General features: G+C 39.8%; 1 protein-coding gene across 3 annotated transcripts in view; it reads right to left on the bottom strand.

Annotated features, from left to right (window-relative positions):
• Positions 1-2,292: 2,292 nt before the first annotated feature.
• Positions 2,293-17,054, bottom strand: part of ZNF695 (zinc finger protein 695) — a 33,965-nt gene continuing 19,203 nt past the window's right edge. Inside the window, exons 2-4 of one of the 3 annotated variants that reach the window (XM_077997884.1) lie at positions 14,205-14,367; positions 13,637-13,729; positions 2,293-3,987 (exon numbers count right to left, since the gene is read on the bottom strand). In XM_077997884.1, the coding sequence (XP_077854010.1) occupies positions 2,699-3,987; positions 13,637-13,729; positions 14,205-14,367 (1,545 nt within the window). In that variant the 3' untranslated portion in view covers positions 2,293-2,698. Of the gene's footprint in view, positions 3,988-13,622; positions 13,730-14,204; positions 14,368-17,054 lie in introns of those variants that run through there. The other 2 variants (XM_015127972.3, XM_028849008.2) reach the window with 2 other exon arrangements.

Genomic DNA, 17,054 nt, shown 5'->3' with positions numbered 1-17,054 from the left:
CATCCTGGATATTTCCAATCTCTTATCTGGAGCTACAAATTCACTCCAACAGGAATATTTATTGCTAATTATGGAGCATCTATTACATATTTAGCACTGCCCTATGTTTCTTCACTTCATTTTTATGTCAAAATAAGCCTATAACTTATAAAGCCTCCAAAGTGTTTACCTGAACAAATTGCCCAATAGAGTCAATAAACTCAATTACTGCAATTCAGAAAAGTGGAAGAAACAAACAAAAAAAAGTTGGCTTGAATAGTGTTCTCTAATAATGGAAAAATGGAAATGTATTAATTAAGTACAATGAAAATACACTCACTGTGGAATTACTCACATCTTAAGATTATTTTGGAAGCACCAATAAGTTTCATAAAATCATTATTATAATCCCTGAGAAGATCACGTAAGAAATTCTTCATGAATTTTGGAACAAGAAGATTATATGTTATCTCTAGCACAAGCAACATAAAAGTAAAAACAGGATTTTCACAGGGAAATTCTGAAAAAAGTGCAATAAGATTTTAGAGAAATGCATTCAATACAAAGCATTGAAAACAGATCTGCCTTCAACATTTTTGAGGTTTCTAGTTTGCTAATAAATTATCCATACTTTTAAAATTATGTTTGGTTCCAACATTTTTCTTTTATTCTGAAAACAGGTATGTACTTACTTCAAACATATTACTTGCTTCATAATTTCTTACACCTAACAATTATCTTCAGAGTAATATATTTATATATTTATCTCCATATAAACCAAAACTAAAAGTATGTATATGTTTTGCAAGCCAGAGAGGTCACATGTTAAAAGAAAAATGTAAGATAAAACTTTGTTAATAGTCCTTTAAGATTCAGAAATATATGGTCTTTGATTATAATCCTATATAGGCTTTATTATAGCCCTAATAATGACACTGTCATTACAAAAAGAGCAAACAGAATGAAAGTGTAACTTGTGGGAACAATATTTTTCAAATTATTTGAAGTTTAATGCCACTGCGAGAAGGGATCATTAGAGATACTACTCCACCATGTCACCCACTATTGTATTGTTACCTTTAGTCACCCACAACCATAACACTAAGGTGAGATAGGTCAACGCTGGTGGCAGGATACACATCACTTAATATACAATGGCCTAAAGACAACTTCAATGTTTCTTTCTTAAATATAATGAGAATATTACTCTGAAGACCTATCTCATGAATCACTTACAACTACAAAGAGCCTCTCCGGTTACATTTCTTCAGGAAGCTTAAAATGCAATGTCCATAATCTTCCAAAGAAAAGGAGATGAATGATGCCTGCCCAAATATAGAAGAAACTCTCACGGCTTTCATGTAGCAACAATAGGCCACATGCCTTCACATAGACACTAGAAATGAAGGCATGGTATCAAGTGATTTCAAACTTGAATTACATAAATATGTGCTTTTCAAAAAATCTAAAACTCTTTCAATGCACAGAGTATACTTTACTATTATTATGTTATTATTATTATTGAGACAGGGTCTTGCTCTGTTGCCCAGGTGGGAGTGAAGTTGCAAGATATCAGCTCACTGCATCCTCAACCTCCGGGCTCAAGCAATCCTCCCACCTGAGCCTTCGAAGTAGCTGGGACAACAGGCATGTGCCACCAAGCCTGGCTTTTATTTTACTTTTTGTAGAGATGAGGTTTTGCCATGTTGCCCAGGCTGGTCCCAAACTCCTGGGCTCAAGCAATCCCCCCACCTCGGCATCCAAAAGTGCAGCAATTATAGGAAAGAGCCACCATGCCTGGCACCAAAAGGTATACTTTAAATGTAATTAGAACTTCCCCAAAAGGTAAATCTCCTACTTATTTTAACTTTACTTTGGATTATTCTCTATAATAAACACTCAGATTTACAGTAATATCTGAAAGTGTTAGTGACTTAGTACTTTTTACTGTGAATTCTTGGACGTGTTTTTTTTTTTTTTTGAGAAGGAGTCTCGCTCTGTCGCCCAGGCTGGAGTGCTGTGGCCGGATCTCAGCTCACTGCAAGCTCCGCCTCCCGGGTTCACGCCATTCTCCTGCCTCAGCCTCCCCAGTAGCTGGGACTACAGGCGCCCGCCACCTCGCCCGGCTAGTTTTTTGTATTTTTTAGTAGAGACGGGGTTTCACCGTGTTAGCCAGGATGGTCTCGATCTCCTGACCTCGTGATCCGCCCGTCTCAGCCTCCCAAAGTGCTGGGATTACAGGCTTGAGCCACCGCGCCCGGCCAATTCTTGTACGTGTTTTGATGTAATTTTTGATTAGTTATTTTTTTCACATTTACTGCATCTGTAAAGTAGTTCTTAGTGTGAACACTCCGGTGTTTTCTAAGGTATATTTTTTGAACAAATGCTGTTTCTGCATTTATTACGATTGTAGGGTTTCTCTCCAATACAAAGTCTTTGAAGTTGAATAAAGTTTGAGCAACTGGAAGGTTTCCCTACAGTATAAATTCCTCTGTGTACAATAAGAGCTGTGATATCAGTGGAGGTGTTGAACCGGTTTTTCTATTTGTATTGTTCCTAGCCTAAACGTTTTAGTGCACTCAAAGGCTTACAGTTTGTAAATGGACTTTTGACAATCATTACATTTGTAACACTCTTACTCAGTAAAAATACTCTGCTGTGAAGTTGTGAATAGGTATTAAAAGACTATGCCATATTGTTTAGATTTGTAGGATTTTTCTCAGGTGTGAATTTTCTCATGTATGGCAAGTTGTGCAGAGTGGTTAAAGGCTGTGCCACATTCCTCACACTTGTATGGTTTCTCTCTGGTATGAATTGTCTTATGTTTAGAAAGGTGTGAGCTCTGGCCAAAGGCTTTGCCACATTCTTCACATTTGTAGGGTTTCTCTCCAGTATGAATTCTCTTATGATTAGTAAGATATGAAAACCAGTTAAAAGCTTTGCCGCATTCATCACATTTGTAGGGTTTCTCTCCAGTATGAATTCTCTTATGTTGATTAAGGTAGGAGAACCAGGTAAAAGCTTTGCCACATTCCTCACATATGTAGGGTTTCTGCCCAGTATGAATTCTCTTATGCTGAATAAGGTATGAGAACCAAGTAAAAGCTTTGCCACATTCCTGACATTTGTATGGTTTCTCACCAGTATGAATTCTCCTATGTTCAGTCAGATGTGAGCTCTGGTTAAAGGCTTTTCCACATTCTTCACATTGGAAGGTTTTCTCTCCAGTATGAATTCTTTTATGTTGAGTAAGGTATGACAACAATTTAAAGACTTTGCCACATTCTTCACACTTGTAGGGTTTCTCTCCACTATGAATTCTCTTGTGTTGAGTAAGGTATGGGAACAACTTAAAGGATTTGCCACATTCTTCACATTTGTATGGTTTCTCTCCAGTATGAATTTTCTTATGTTTAGTAAGAATTGAGCACAGGTTAAAAGCTTTGCCACATTCTTCACATTTGTAGGTTTTCTTTTCAGTATGAATTTTCTCAATAATAGCAAGACTTGAGCAAGACTTAAAGACGTTATTACATTCTTCACATCTGCAATGTTGCTCTCCAACATGAATTCTCTTATAGTCAGTAAAGTATGAGCGCTCATTAAAGGCTTTGCTACCTTTTTTACGTTGGTAGGGGTTCTCTCCAATATGGATTCTCTGCTGTTGAGTTGTTATTAAAGACATGCAAGAGACATTGCCACATTCTTTGCATTTGAATGGTTTTTCTCCAGTATGGCTTATCTTATGTTTATTTAGACTTGCAAATTTACTAAAACCTTTCACACATTTATTGCATTGAAAGTTTTTGTTATGAGTAGTTGCTGAGCATAAGTCAAGTCCATTATAACTTGCCTTCTGCCCTTTCCACTCACCCACAATTTCCCAGTCATTCCTTAAGCGTAATTTCTCAAGACAACATCTTTCATATCTTCTCAGCATCACTTTTTGGAATGAAATTTGCAGACCCTGCTCTGGCAAAATGTCTTCAGTAAGATAAGAAGACAAAGCTGGAAAAAATAAAAACAACAAATTATTCCACTTACTAGATAACATACTTTACAAATCTAAGGCATAAAATTATACAAGCACATTAGCAAGATAGCATAATGAAATACTACAGGCCCTTATTCCTTCATAGTCATAATCCTAACAAAAATATACTAAACAAAATGCCATTATATGAACCCTAAAAGCAGCCGAAGGGGGAAAAAAAAGAAATAACATACAATGAAGCTCCAATATGCCTCATCGCAGACTTTTCACTGGAAACCTTACAGGCCAAGAGAGAGTGGCATGACATACTTAAAGTGCTGAAAGAAAAAAACCTTTACCCTATGATATTATATCCAGCAAAAATATCCTTCAAACATAAAGAGAAATAAAGATGGCCAAACAAAGGCTGAGGTATTTCATCAATACCAGACCTGTCCTACAAGAAATGCTAAAAGGAGTACTTCAATCAGAAAAGAACATTAATTAATAATAACATCATCTGAAGTTACAAAATTAACTGGTAATAGTAACAACACACAAAAACACAAAATAACCCTATAACTCTGGTGTGTAAACTACTTTGGTCCAAAGTGAAAACATTAAACGAAGGCTGGGCACGGCGGCTCATGACCTCACTTGCAGCACCAGACAAACCTACTAGACAGAAAATCAACGAAGAAACATAACGCTTATCTGCACTATATGCCAAATTGATCTAATAGATAATTACAGAACATTTCATACAACAGCTGCACAATACACATTATTTTCCTCAGCACATGGATCATTCTCAAGGAGAGACCATATGTGAGGTCACAAAACAAGTCTTAAAACATTCCACAAATGGAAATAATACCAAGCATTTTCTCTGACCACAATGGAATAAAACTAGAATGAAAAGAGGAATTTTGAAAACTATACAAATACACGGAAATTAAACAATATGCTCCTGAATGACCCGTGAGTTAAAAGAAATTCAGGAGGAAATTTAAAATTTCTTGAGACAAATGATAACAGAAACAAAATACACCAAAACCTATGGGATACAGCAAAAGCAGTACAAACAGGGACGTTTATAGCTATAACTGCCTACATGAAAAAAAAGGGAAAACTTCAACTAAACAATCCAACAATGCATCATACAGAACTAGAAAAGCAAGAGCGAACAAAACCCAAAATTAGTGGAAGAAAAATAATGAAGCTCAGAACAGAAATAAATGAAATTAAAATTTTTTGAAAAATTCAAAAGATCAATGAAACAAAAAATTAGTTTTTTTAAAAGTTAAAATTGAGAAAAACCTCGAAGACATTAGTCTAAGCAAAAATTTATTGAGCAATACCCCACAAACACAGACAACCAAAAAAAAAAAAATGGACAAATGGGAACATATCAAGTTAAAAAGCTTCTGCACAGCAAAGAATACAATCAACAAAGTGAACAGACAACCCAGAGAATGGGAGAAAATACTTGAAAACTACTCATTTGACAAGAGATTAACAACCAGAAGTTATAAGGAGCTCAAACAACTCTACAGGAAAAAAAATCTAATAATCTGAGCCAAAAAATGGTCAGGATATGTGAATAAACATTTCTCAAAACAAGACACAAATAGCAAACAGGCATATGAAAAGGTTCTCAACATCACTGACCATCAGGGAAATGCAAATCAAAACTACAATGAGATATCATCTCACCCCAGATAAAATAACTTATATCCAAAAGCCAGGCAATAACAAACGCTGGTGAGAAACCCTGTACACTGTGGGGATTTAAATTAGTGCTACCACTATGAAGAACAGTTTGGAGGTTTCTCAAAACACTAAAAATAGAGGTACCATATGATCCAGCAATCCCACTGCAGATGTATATGCCAAAGAAAGGAAATCAGTATATCAAAGATAGATGCACTTCTATGTTTGTTCCAGCACTATTCACAATAGCCAAATTTTGGCAGCAACCTAAGTATCCATCAACAGGCAACTGGATAAAGATAATGTACTACTTATAGGCCAGGTGCAGTGGCTCACAACTGTAATCCCAGCACTTTGGGAAGCCGAGGCGGGCGGATCCCGAAGTCAAGAGATTGAGACCATCCTGGCTAACATGGTGAAACCCCGTCTCTACTAAAAATACAAAAACAAAACTAGCCAGGTGTGGTGGTGGTGCCTGTAGTCCCAGCTACTTGGGAGGCTGAGGCAGGAGAATGGTGTCAACCCGGGAGGCAGAGCTTGCAGTGAGCCGAGATCGCACCACTGCACTCCAGCCTGGGCGACAGAGCAAGACTCTGTCTCAAAAAAAAAAAAAAAGAAAAAAGAAAGAAAGAAAGAAAATGTACTACTTATAGACAATGGAGTACTATTCATCCTTAAGGATGAGATCCTGTCATTTGCAACAACATAGATGGAACCGAAGGTCACTATGTTAAGTAAAATAAGCCAGGCACAGAAAGACAAACGTTGCATGCTCTCACTTATTTGTGGAATCTAAAAGTCAAAACAATTAACTCATGGAGATAGAGAGTAGAAGAATGGTTATCAGAGGCTGGAAAGGGTACTGGGTGAGTGGTTGGGGGAGGTGGGGATGGTTAATGGGTGCAAGAAATTACTTAAAAAGAATGAGTAAGACCTACTATTTAATAGCACAACAGGGTGACCATAGTAAAAAATAATTTCAGTTGTACATTTTAAAATAACTTAAATAGTATAATCTGATTGTAACTCAAAAAATAAATGCTTGAGGGAATGGACACCCCATTTTCCCTGATACGCTTATTTCGCGTTGCATGCTTGTATCAAAATATCTTATGTACCTCATAAATACATACAATTTAAAAAAAAATTTTTTTAAAGCCTTTCTGAGAACTCTAAAAATCAACGAAGAGTTTGCAGCACCCCAGGTGAGCACAATGCCATAAGCCCCATAGAAGTGGAAGGAAAGTGTGTTCTATTTACCCACCACAGCCCTTCCTTTTTTCCAATATGGTATGTATGGTGCCCTTAGGAGTAAACTGCTGACTTCTCCCTCATAAAATAAAGAAAATAGTGGCACATGTGTCCATACTTTTGGGGGCTTGAAAAAAACTGGTTGCTGTCTTCTATGACAGAGTACTGAATGGAATGATGGTATACTTTGACCGACAGGTTGGTTGTTTTGAAACCAGTAATAAATGATTGTTACAGCAGACAAGAAACTGCAGTACCAGAGATGGACAACAGACATAACAAGTAATTACAGCCTTTTAAGAGGAAACATGTGAAAACCTCTGTAATTAAGAAAATAGCCGGGCGCAGTGGCTCACGCCAGTAATCCTAGCCCTGGTCAACACGGTGAAACCCCATCTCTACTAAAAATACAAACATTAGTCAGGCATAGTGGTACGTGCCTATAATCCCAGCTACTTGGGAGGCTGAGGCAGGAGAATTGCTTGAATCCAGGAAGCAGACGGTGCAGTGGGCTGAGATTGCACCATTGAACTCCAGTCTAGGAGACACAGCGAGAGACTCTGTCTCAAACAAAACAAATCAAAACACCATTCCAGAGAAGACATATCCCAAGAACAAGTCTGAGAGGCTCCCATAATCTCTAGCCTGATCATTTGGTGTCAGAATTTCCCAGAACAATGCCACTTTATAAAGATTGAAACAGGTGGCTTTTTGTTAATTTCAAATCTGAACAAAAGATTACAATGTATACAAAATATCAGGATACTTATGGCCCCAGAAAGGAAAAAGAAATATCCAGATAGCAACCCTAAAGAAATGGAGATAAATTATTTTTAAAAACTCAAAATAACCATGTGAATAATATTAATAAGTGAAATAAGAACATAGAAAACTAAATGAAATCAGTTGTCTTGGAAGATCAACCAAAAGATAAAAAGTATAAAAAGAAATAGAAATTATGGAGCTCAAGAATATAAGGTAAGCAAATGCTGAAAAAGTCATCAGTAGATCTACACTCAAGAAACACTAAAGGGGCTGGGTGTGGTGGCTCATGCCTGTAATCCCAGCACTTTGGGAGGCCAAGGTGGGAGGAATGCTTGAGGTCGGAAGTTCGGGACCAGCCTAGCCAACATGGTGAAACCCTATCTCTACTAAAAATACAAAAAAATTAGCTGGGCGTGAGGGAACAAACCTGTAGTCCCAGCTATAGGAAGGCTGAGGCACAAGAATTGCTTGAACCCGGGTGGCAGAGGAACAAAAGCGTAAAAATAATTATAAACATCTGTTCATATAAAAAGATATGATCAATGACATCAGTAACCTAAAGTTCAAGGCAGACGTACTGAGAAAAAAAATTTGTATGTAACTGAAGACATTACCAGTTTAAAATATATTGTTGTGGCTGGACACAGTGGGTCACACCTGTAATCCCAGCACTTTGGGAGGCTGAGGTGGGCAGATCACCTGAGGTCAGGAGTTGGAGACCAGCCTGGCCAAAATGGCAAAACCTTGTCTCTACTAAAAATATGAAAATTAGGCCGGGCGCGGTGGCTCAAGCCTGTGATCCCAGCACTTTGGGAGGCCAAGACGGGTGGATCACGAGGTCAGGAGATCGAGACCATCCTGGCTAACACGGTGAAACCCGGTCTCTACTAAAAAAATACAAAAAACTAGCCGGGCAAAGTGATGGGCGCCTATAGTCCCAGCTACTCGGGAGGCTGAGGCAGGAGAATGGCGGGAACCCGGGAGGCGGAGCTTGTAGTGAGCTGAGATCCGGCCACTGCACTCCAGCCTGGGCGACCAAGCGAGACTCTCTCAAAAAAAAAAAGAAAAAGAAAGAAAATTAGCTGGGCGTGGTGGCACGCGCCTGTAATCCCAGCTACCCAGGAGGCTGAGGCAGCAGAAACGCTTGAGCCTGGGAGGCAGAGGTTGCAGTGAGCTGAGATCATGCCACTCCAATCCAGCCTGGGTGACAGAGCGAGACTCTATCTCAAAGAAACAAAACAAAACAAAAAACAAACAAAAAACCAAAAGTGAACAACTCACAGGAGACAAAAAAGACAATAAATAAAAGGTTTTGTTCACAGAAAACCTACGACAAATGTATGTCTGTTTGTGTATTTACATCTACATCTGTTTCTCACCAGGGTTTACAATATATAAAGCAAATATTTACAGAAATGAAGCAAGAAGTACACAGGGAACAGGGGGACTTGAAAGCACCATAAAACCATGACAACCAACAGACATCTAGAGAACACCCTAAACAACAGAATCCACAATATTCTCAACAGCTCAGAAAACATTCTCCTTGATAGACCACCTGTCAGGCCACAAAACAAAGTCTTAACTAATTTTTAAAAATGGAAATATTATAGATTATTATTTATGACCAAAATGGAATAAAACAAGAAATCAGTAACAGAAAGAAAACTGAAACATTCGGTCAGGCACGGTGGCTCACGCCTGTCATCCCAGCACTTTGGGAGGCCGAGGAGGGTGGATCATGAGGTCAGGAGATCGAGACCATCCTGGCTAACACGGTGAAACCCCGTCTCTACTAAAAAATACAAAAAATTAGCTGGGCATGGTGGCGGGCACCTGTAGTCCCAGATACCTGGGAGGCTGAGGCAGGAGAATGGTGTGAACCCAGGAGGCGGAGCTTGCAGTGAGCCGAGATCGTACCACTGCACTCCAGCCTGGGTGACAGAGCGAGACCCATCTCAAAAAATAAATAAATAAATAAATAACTGAAACATTCACAAATACACGGAAGTTCAACAACACACACTTGAGCATGTTCTTCTTTGTGGGCTGGAAGACTTAATATTATGAAGATGTTCATGTCACCCAAGTGACCTACTGATTCAGGGCAATCCTTTCAAGTTCACAATTTCATTTTTGCAGAAATAGAAAAGGCAACTCTAAAATTACACAGCAAGTGAAGGAACCATGAAGAGAGCAATAATCTCCACAAAGAAGAACAATGTTGCAGGTATCATACTTTCTGATTTTAAAATACATTTCCGTCGGCGTGGCGCGTGGCTCATGCCTGTAATCCCAGCACTTTGGAAGGCCGAGATGGGTGGATCGCCTAAAGTCACGAGTTTAAGACCAGCCTGGCCAACATGGTGAAACTCCGTCTCTACTAAAAATACATGGTGGCACATGCCTGTAATCCCAACTACTTGGGAGGCTGAGGCAGGACAATGACCTGAACCTGGGAGGCAGAGGTTGCAGTGAGCCGAGATCGCACCACTGCATTCCAACCTGGGTGACAGAGCCGAGACTCTCTCTCAAAAAAAAAAAAAAAAAAAAAAAAAAAAAAGAAGCTGTGGTAATTAAAACTGTTTGGTATTGGCATGAAGGCAGACAATTAGGTCAATGAAACAGAATACAGAACACAGAAATAAACCTCCACATATATGGGCACATGAAAAGTTATTTGCATACCCATATTTATTGCAACATTATTCACAAAAGCTAATAAGGGAAAACAACCCAAACTTACGTCACCAAATGAATGGCTAAATATAATTCAGAATACACAAATAGGCTGGGAGTGGGTGGCCCGTACCTGTAATCCCAGCACTTTGGGAGGCCAAGGCGGGTGGATCACCTGAGGTCAGGATTTTGAGACCAGCCTGGCCAACATGACGAAACTGTCTCTACTAAAAATACAAAAAAAAAAAATAGCCACGCATGGCGTGGCGCGCCTGTAGTCCCAGCAACCCCGGAGGCTGAGGTGGGAGAATCAGTTGAATCTGGGAGGTGGAGGCTGCAGTGAGCTGAGGTCAGGCCATGCATTCCAGCCTTGGTGACACAGCAAGACTCCTCACAACAAAATTAACTCACACTAGCACCACAGACGCCCAAGAAATCGAGATGTCTCAAAAAAATCCCCCCCACAAATAATGGAATATTACTCAGCTTTTAAAAAGCAGGAAATCTGGTAAAATCTACAATAAAGATGAATCTTTAAGAAAAGCCCTTTGTCCTGATGTGATTATTATGCATTGCATGCCTGTATCACAGTATCTCATGTACCAGATAAATATATACACCTACTATGTACGCTTACAAATTAAAAATGAAAATCTTGGTGACATGCTAAACAAAATAACCCAGTCCCAAAAAGATAGAGACTATATGAATCCATTTATATGAGATATCTGAAACAGACCCTTAAAAACAAATATAGAATGGTGTTACTAAAGGGCCAGGCAAATACACACACACACATCATAAAGAAAACGTCCTGGCATGTCTTCTGCAAGTACATTTATCTCTAAGTTTGTTTGCCTGTAACATTTATAAAGGCAAACAAACTTATAGATAAATGTACTGGTAATAGACGATGTGATTGTTGAATTATTCACTTTTGCACCATAATGTCTTGAAGTGTACAGAACTGAATATGTTCATAAAAATTATAATACATAAGTAAAAATTGTTCATGTGTGGTAGCTCAGGCCTATAATCCCACCACTTTGAGAGGCCGAGGTGGAAGGATTGCTTGAGGCCAGGAGTTTGAGACCAGCCTGGATAATAGAGTGAGAACCCATCTCTATAAAAAATAAATAAATAAATAAATAAAAAGTCCAGGCGCGGTGACTCACGCCTATAATCCCAGCACTTTTGGGAGGCTGAGGCTGGTGAACCACTTGAGGTCAGGAGTTCAAGATCAGCCTGGCCAACGTGGTGAAACCTTGTCTCTACTAAAAATATAAAAATTAGCCAGATGTGGTGGTGGGCACCTGTAATCCCAGTTACTGGAGAGGCTGAGGCAGGAGAATCTCTTGAACCCCGGAGGCAGAGGGTGCAGTGAGCTGAGATCGTGCCACTGCACTCCAGCCTGGGCGACAGAGCAAAAGTCTGTCTCGAGAAAAAAAAAAAAAAAAAGGAAAATAACTACCATACAAGACAGCAATCTCACATCTGTGTGTGTGTTTGTATAAAATCAACAGAAATAAAATCAGTATCTCAAATAAATATCTGCATCCCCATGTTCATTATAGCATTAGTCACAATTTTCAAGATATAGAAACAATGTAAATCTTTGTGAATGCTGAATGGATAAAGAAAATGTTTACGTAGATGTAATAAGAGTATTATTAAGCAATAAACATAATGAAATCCTGCCATTCTAACAACATGCTAAGTGAAATAAGCCAAACACAGAAAAACAAATACTTCCTGTTCTTCTCACTCATATGAGGAATCTTAAAAGGTTGAACTAGAAGCAGAAGACAGAGGTGACTGCCAAGGGGGTAGGAAAATGGAAGATGTAGTATTACAAGGGCACTATAAGCTTTCAGTTATAAAATAAATAAGCTTTGGAAATCTAATGAATAGCATTATGAGTACAGTTAATAATAATAATGTTTTGTATGCTTAAAATCTGTATTAACACAGCAGACAAGTGTTTTCAACATAAAAATAACTATGTGAAGTGACAGGTGTGTTCATTAACTTAACTGTATTAATCATTTCACTATATATAGATATCAAATCATGACACTGTACACAATAGTTATCCAATTTTTATTTGTGTAAAAAAAAATCACATTATACACATACATATCTACACACACATATATATAAATGACACAGACCCACGAAGTTTCATACTAAACAAGAGAAAATTATAAAATGACAGTTATTTTAAAGGAAGGTAACAAGTGGGAGTTTACTATATAATCGGTAATGTTCTACACTCCCCAACGACCCAGCGTATTTAAGAAATCTAGGATGTGAGTAGATATATTAAACTGAGAACAGCTGAGAAATTTGGGCACATAGGGTTTAAATGACAAATCTCAGTTCACACAAAAGAAATAACATTTTTAAGTAAACAACACTAGACTTTCTTATATTTAGGGAGATGCTTAGTCTTCTGATAAAATTACTATCAATTTCTGTAGAATCACATTTGAAATCTCCACAGGGTAAGTCATAAAGGAGAAAACATATATCTGTTGTGGGATTTCTGAACCAAATACCAGTATCACCATTACTCTCACATGTTCCAGATGCAATGCAAAAAGGGATCTTAAAAAATATTTTAGGCTGGGCGCGGTGGCTCACGCCTGTAATCCTAGCACTTTGGGAGGCTAAGGCAGGTGGATCACGAGGTCAGGAGACTGAGACCATACTGGCTAACATGGTGAAACCCCATCTCTACTAAAGTACAAAAAAAATTGGCCGGGTGTGGTGGCAGGCGCCTGTAGTCCCAGCTACTCGGGAGACTGAGGCAGGGGAATCGCTTGAACCTGGGAGGCAGAGGTTGCAGTGAGCCAAGATTGTGAAACTGCACTCCAGCTTGGGTGACAGAGCGAGACTCCATCTCAAGAAAATTACGTGTGTGTATATATATATACACATAATTTTTAACAGAGTTCCTCAAAAATACGCAGACAGTTCCACGTCCCCCAAAGCAATGGAAGAGCAGTCAGATCATGCAGTCCCCTATGACCTACGAAGATGACTGTGACGCTGACTGTGAACTTGAAGGAAAATCACTGAAGGGAAGTACAGTCCTTAGATAATTTAAGAGCATGAGATAGAAGATGCCCCTATGTGAGAGCAAGAGAAAGAAATCCAGGCTTCTCAGAAGCCATTTCCATGGGAGTAGAGCTTCCCAAACCACATTTTAAAGTCTGGCTTCTTCCTTGATCCTCAGACCCCCTACCTATGTTTGCTTCATTCACTCCCACCTACCTGAGTGTTTGGCTGTCTTCTCTGTGTTCACATTCCAGGGCTCTTTCCTTGCCTCCAGATAGATGATCAGTTCTGGCTTAGACATAGCAAGACCTGTTTTATTAGAAAAAAGGTGCATGATTCTTGTGGGGATTCTTGAACTACCAACCTTTCACTGTGCTCAGAAGAGAAGAGAAAACATCACATTAGATCCTAGAAAGTTAACTCCAGAATACTGTTTTCTGACAGAGCCTTTAATATATTCAGGAAGTGTTTTAAATCTGTGAGTCCTTAGCTCTGCTACCAAGAACTATAATAACTGGATCAAAAATTGGTGGTGGAAACTGGATTTTGAAGTGGAGGCAACAATATTTGATACTACTGAATTTCTAGAATTACCACCAATCTAGAGCAAGGATGTACATCAGCTGAAGAGAAAGGTTGATGTCAAGGCAAAACATCTTGAAAGTTTTGTTTTCTACACCAAGGAATCCCCAAGGTTTTCTTGAAAGCAGTGATCTGAAACTCATTCATGCAAATCAGAAACTCCCAGAAAACATTCTACAACGGAAAAAGATGAAATCCTTACGGTGAAATAGGAATTGCATATTGAAGTGATCCTCACCAAGGGAGAATAGGTTTCTGTAGTTCTCTAACATCACATCCCTGTACAAATTCCGCTGGGCAGGGTCCAGGCATTCCCACTCCTCTGGAGAGAATTCTAGAGCCACATCCCTGAATGCCAATAGTCCCTGAAAAAGAAAACATTTACCAAGTGGCCATGGCAGAGTTCGACTCCAGGCAAGGAGACAGAGTGAAGAGAACTGGCTCTGACTTATATGAGTGACTAGAATTATCAAATAAGATAATTTTTAACACACAAATATACTCTAAGCCAGGTGCGGTGGCTCACGCCTGTAATCCCAGCACTTTGAGAGGCCGAGGAGGGCGGATCACGAGGTCAGGAGATCGAGACCATCCTGGCTAACATGTTGAAATCCCATCTCTACTAAAAAATACAAAAAAAAAAATTAGCTAGGCATGGTGGTGGACGCCTGTAGTCCCAGCTACTCGGGAGGCTGAGGCAGGAGAATGGCGTGAACCCGGGAGGCGGAGCTTGCAGTGAGCCGAGATCCGGCCACTGCACTCCAGCCTAGGGGACAGAGCGAGACTCCATCTCAAAACAAACAAACAAACAAAAAAGATCCACAAACCAGTGTAGATACTCTACTTTTGTGCATAATATAGTATAAAATTAAGGGCATCAACTCAAGCACTGATATATTCACATCCTACAGGATAAGTCGTGTATTGTTCTCACATGGAGAAGTCAGGGTGAGTTAGAAGGTACTTCTCAAATTTTAACAAGTATGTCAATGAAGTAGAAATCTTGTTAAAATGCAGGCACGGGCTGGGTGCAGTGGCTCACACCTGTTATCCCAGTACTTTGGGAGGCTGAGGTGGGTGGATCACCTGCAAGTCAGGAGTTCAAGACCAGCCTGGCCAACACGGTGAAACTCCATCTCTGCTAAAAATACAAAAAATTAGCCAGGCATGGTGGCGGGCGCCTGTAATCCCAGCTACTTGGGAGGCTGAGGCAGGAGAATTGCTTGAACCTAGGAGGTGGAGATTGCAGTGAGCCAAGATAACGCCATTGTACTCCAACCTGGGCAACAAGAGTGAAACTTCATCTCAAAAAACAAACAAACAAACAAATAAAATGCATGCATGGTGGCTCACACCTCTATTCCCAGCACTTTGGGAGGCCGAGGTAGGTGGATCACTTGAGTTCCAGAGTTTGAGACCAGCCTGGGCAACATGGCGAAACCTCATCTTTACAAAAAATACAAAAATTAGCCATGATGGCCCATGCCAGCGGTCCCTGTGACTTGGGAAGCTGAGATGAGAGAATTTCCTGCGCCTAGGAGGCAGAGGTTGCAGTGAGCTCAGGTCACACCACTGCACTCCAGCCTGGATGACAGAGTGAAACCCATCTGGAAAAAAAAAAAAATTCTTTTTTTTAGTGTAGATTTTGATTCAGCAGATCTGGGATGAAGCCTGAATTTCTGACTTTCTAACAGGCTAGCCAGCGGCGCCTATGCTTCTGGCTCAAGAAGAATATTTTGTCAAACATCCAGTAAATAGCAGAGCCTACATTCATCCCAGTTGATTCGACCAGTAAGCAAACATGAGAGCCTTCATTTTCTAGAGAAAGCTGTATGCAAAGAGAATCTAAAGAGAAAAAGAAGTTTCCCGATTAATTGTGATTATTTATGTACATCAATCAGTAAATCTCCCCAAAATACTTATTAATAACAAAAGGAAAAATAATTAATCCTATGGTGGAAAATTCTGGCAGACAGCACTTTATTCAAGTGAATAAAATTAACATAAATTACAATAGGAAAATTGGCATCGTGTGCTAATACACACAAGAGGTACAACATCACTGCTGCTTTCTTGGCCAGTAAATTATTACTGAATATAAATAAATTATTGCCCAGTAAATTACTGAAAAAATTACGTAACAATTACACGAAAAGTTACCTTAATTAAATTACAATCGGCCGGGCGTGGTGGCTCACGCCTGTAATAGCAGCACTTTGGGAGGCTGAGGTGGGTGGATCATGAGGCTCACGCCTGTAATAGCAGCACTTTGGGAGGCTGAGGTGGGTGGATCACGAGGTCAGGAGATGGAGACCATCCTGGCTAACATGGTGAAGCCCGTCTCTACTAAAAAAATACAAAAAACTAGCCAGGGATGGTGGCGGGCGCCTGTAGTCCCAGCTACTCAGGAGGCTGAGGCAGGAGAATGGTGTGAACCTGGAAGGCGGAGCTTGCAGTGAGCCGAGATAGCACCACTGCACTCCAGCCTGGGCGACAGAGCGAGACTCTGTCTCAAAAAAAAAAAAAAAAAAAAGAAAAAAAGAAGGCTCTGGGATATAGGGGAGAAAGAGTGTACAGAGCTCACTGACTATCACAACAAAAGGTTCGGGGGAGTAAGTTAGGCAGGAACATCAGAAGTAGAGACATATTTGTGGGTTCTAAACACATGACATTCCACAAAAAAAAAAGTGGACACAGTCCCTGACTCCGGACACATTCTCCTGAGAACCATTCGTTTCTTCGTCTTCCTCCTCCATTTCTGGGATTCCTTCTCAGGTGAGAGTCTCTGGGCCAATCACACCTGCATCCTGTAAGCCTTTAAAAGGGTCGGCACAACCCTTTCCCCTTCTACCGCCACATCCACAGGAAGAAAATCCTAGAGGTTCATAAAAAGTACACGCTCCCTGTCCTTTTATCACAGGAAAGAGTCAGGAACAATGAGCTCCTACATAAAGATCAAAATGTATGTTTCTTTGTTTTCCGGTGCCCTTGTCCTCCAAAGACTCCAGCAATTGCTGCTGCAGCCACGGGAACATGGAACACACTGACCCAC

This window comes from Macaca mulatta, chromosome 1 (genome assembly GCF_049350105.2).
Source record: "Macaca mulatta isolate MMU2019108-1 chromosome 1, T2T-MMU8v2.0, whole genome shotgun sequence".
NCBI lineage: Eukaryota > Metazoa > Chordata > Mammalia > Primates > Cercopithecidae > Macaca > Macaca mulatta.
This window is presented reverse-complemented; position numbering and strand designations above follow the sequence as displayed.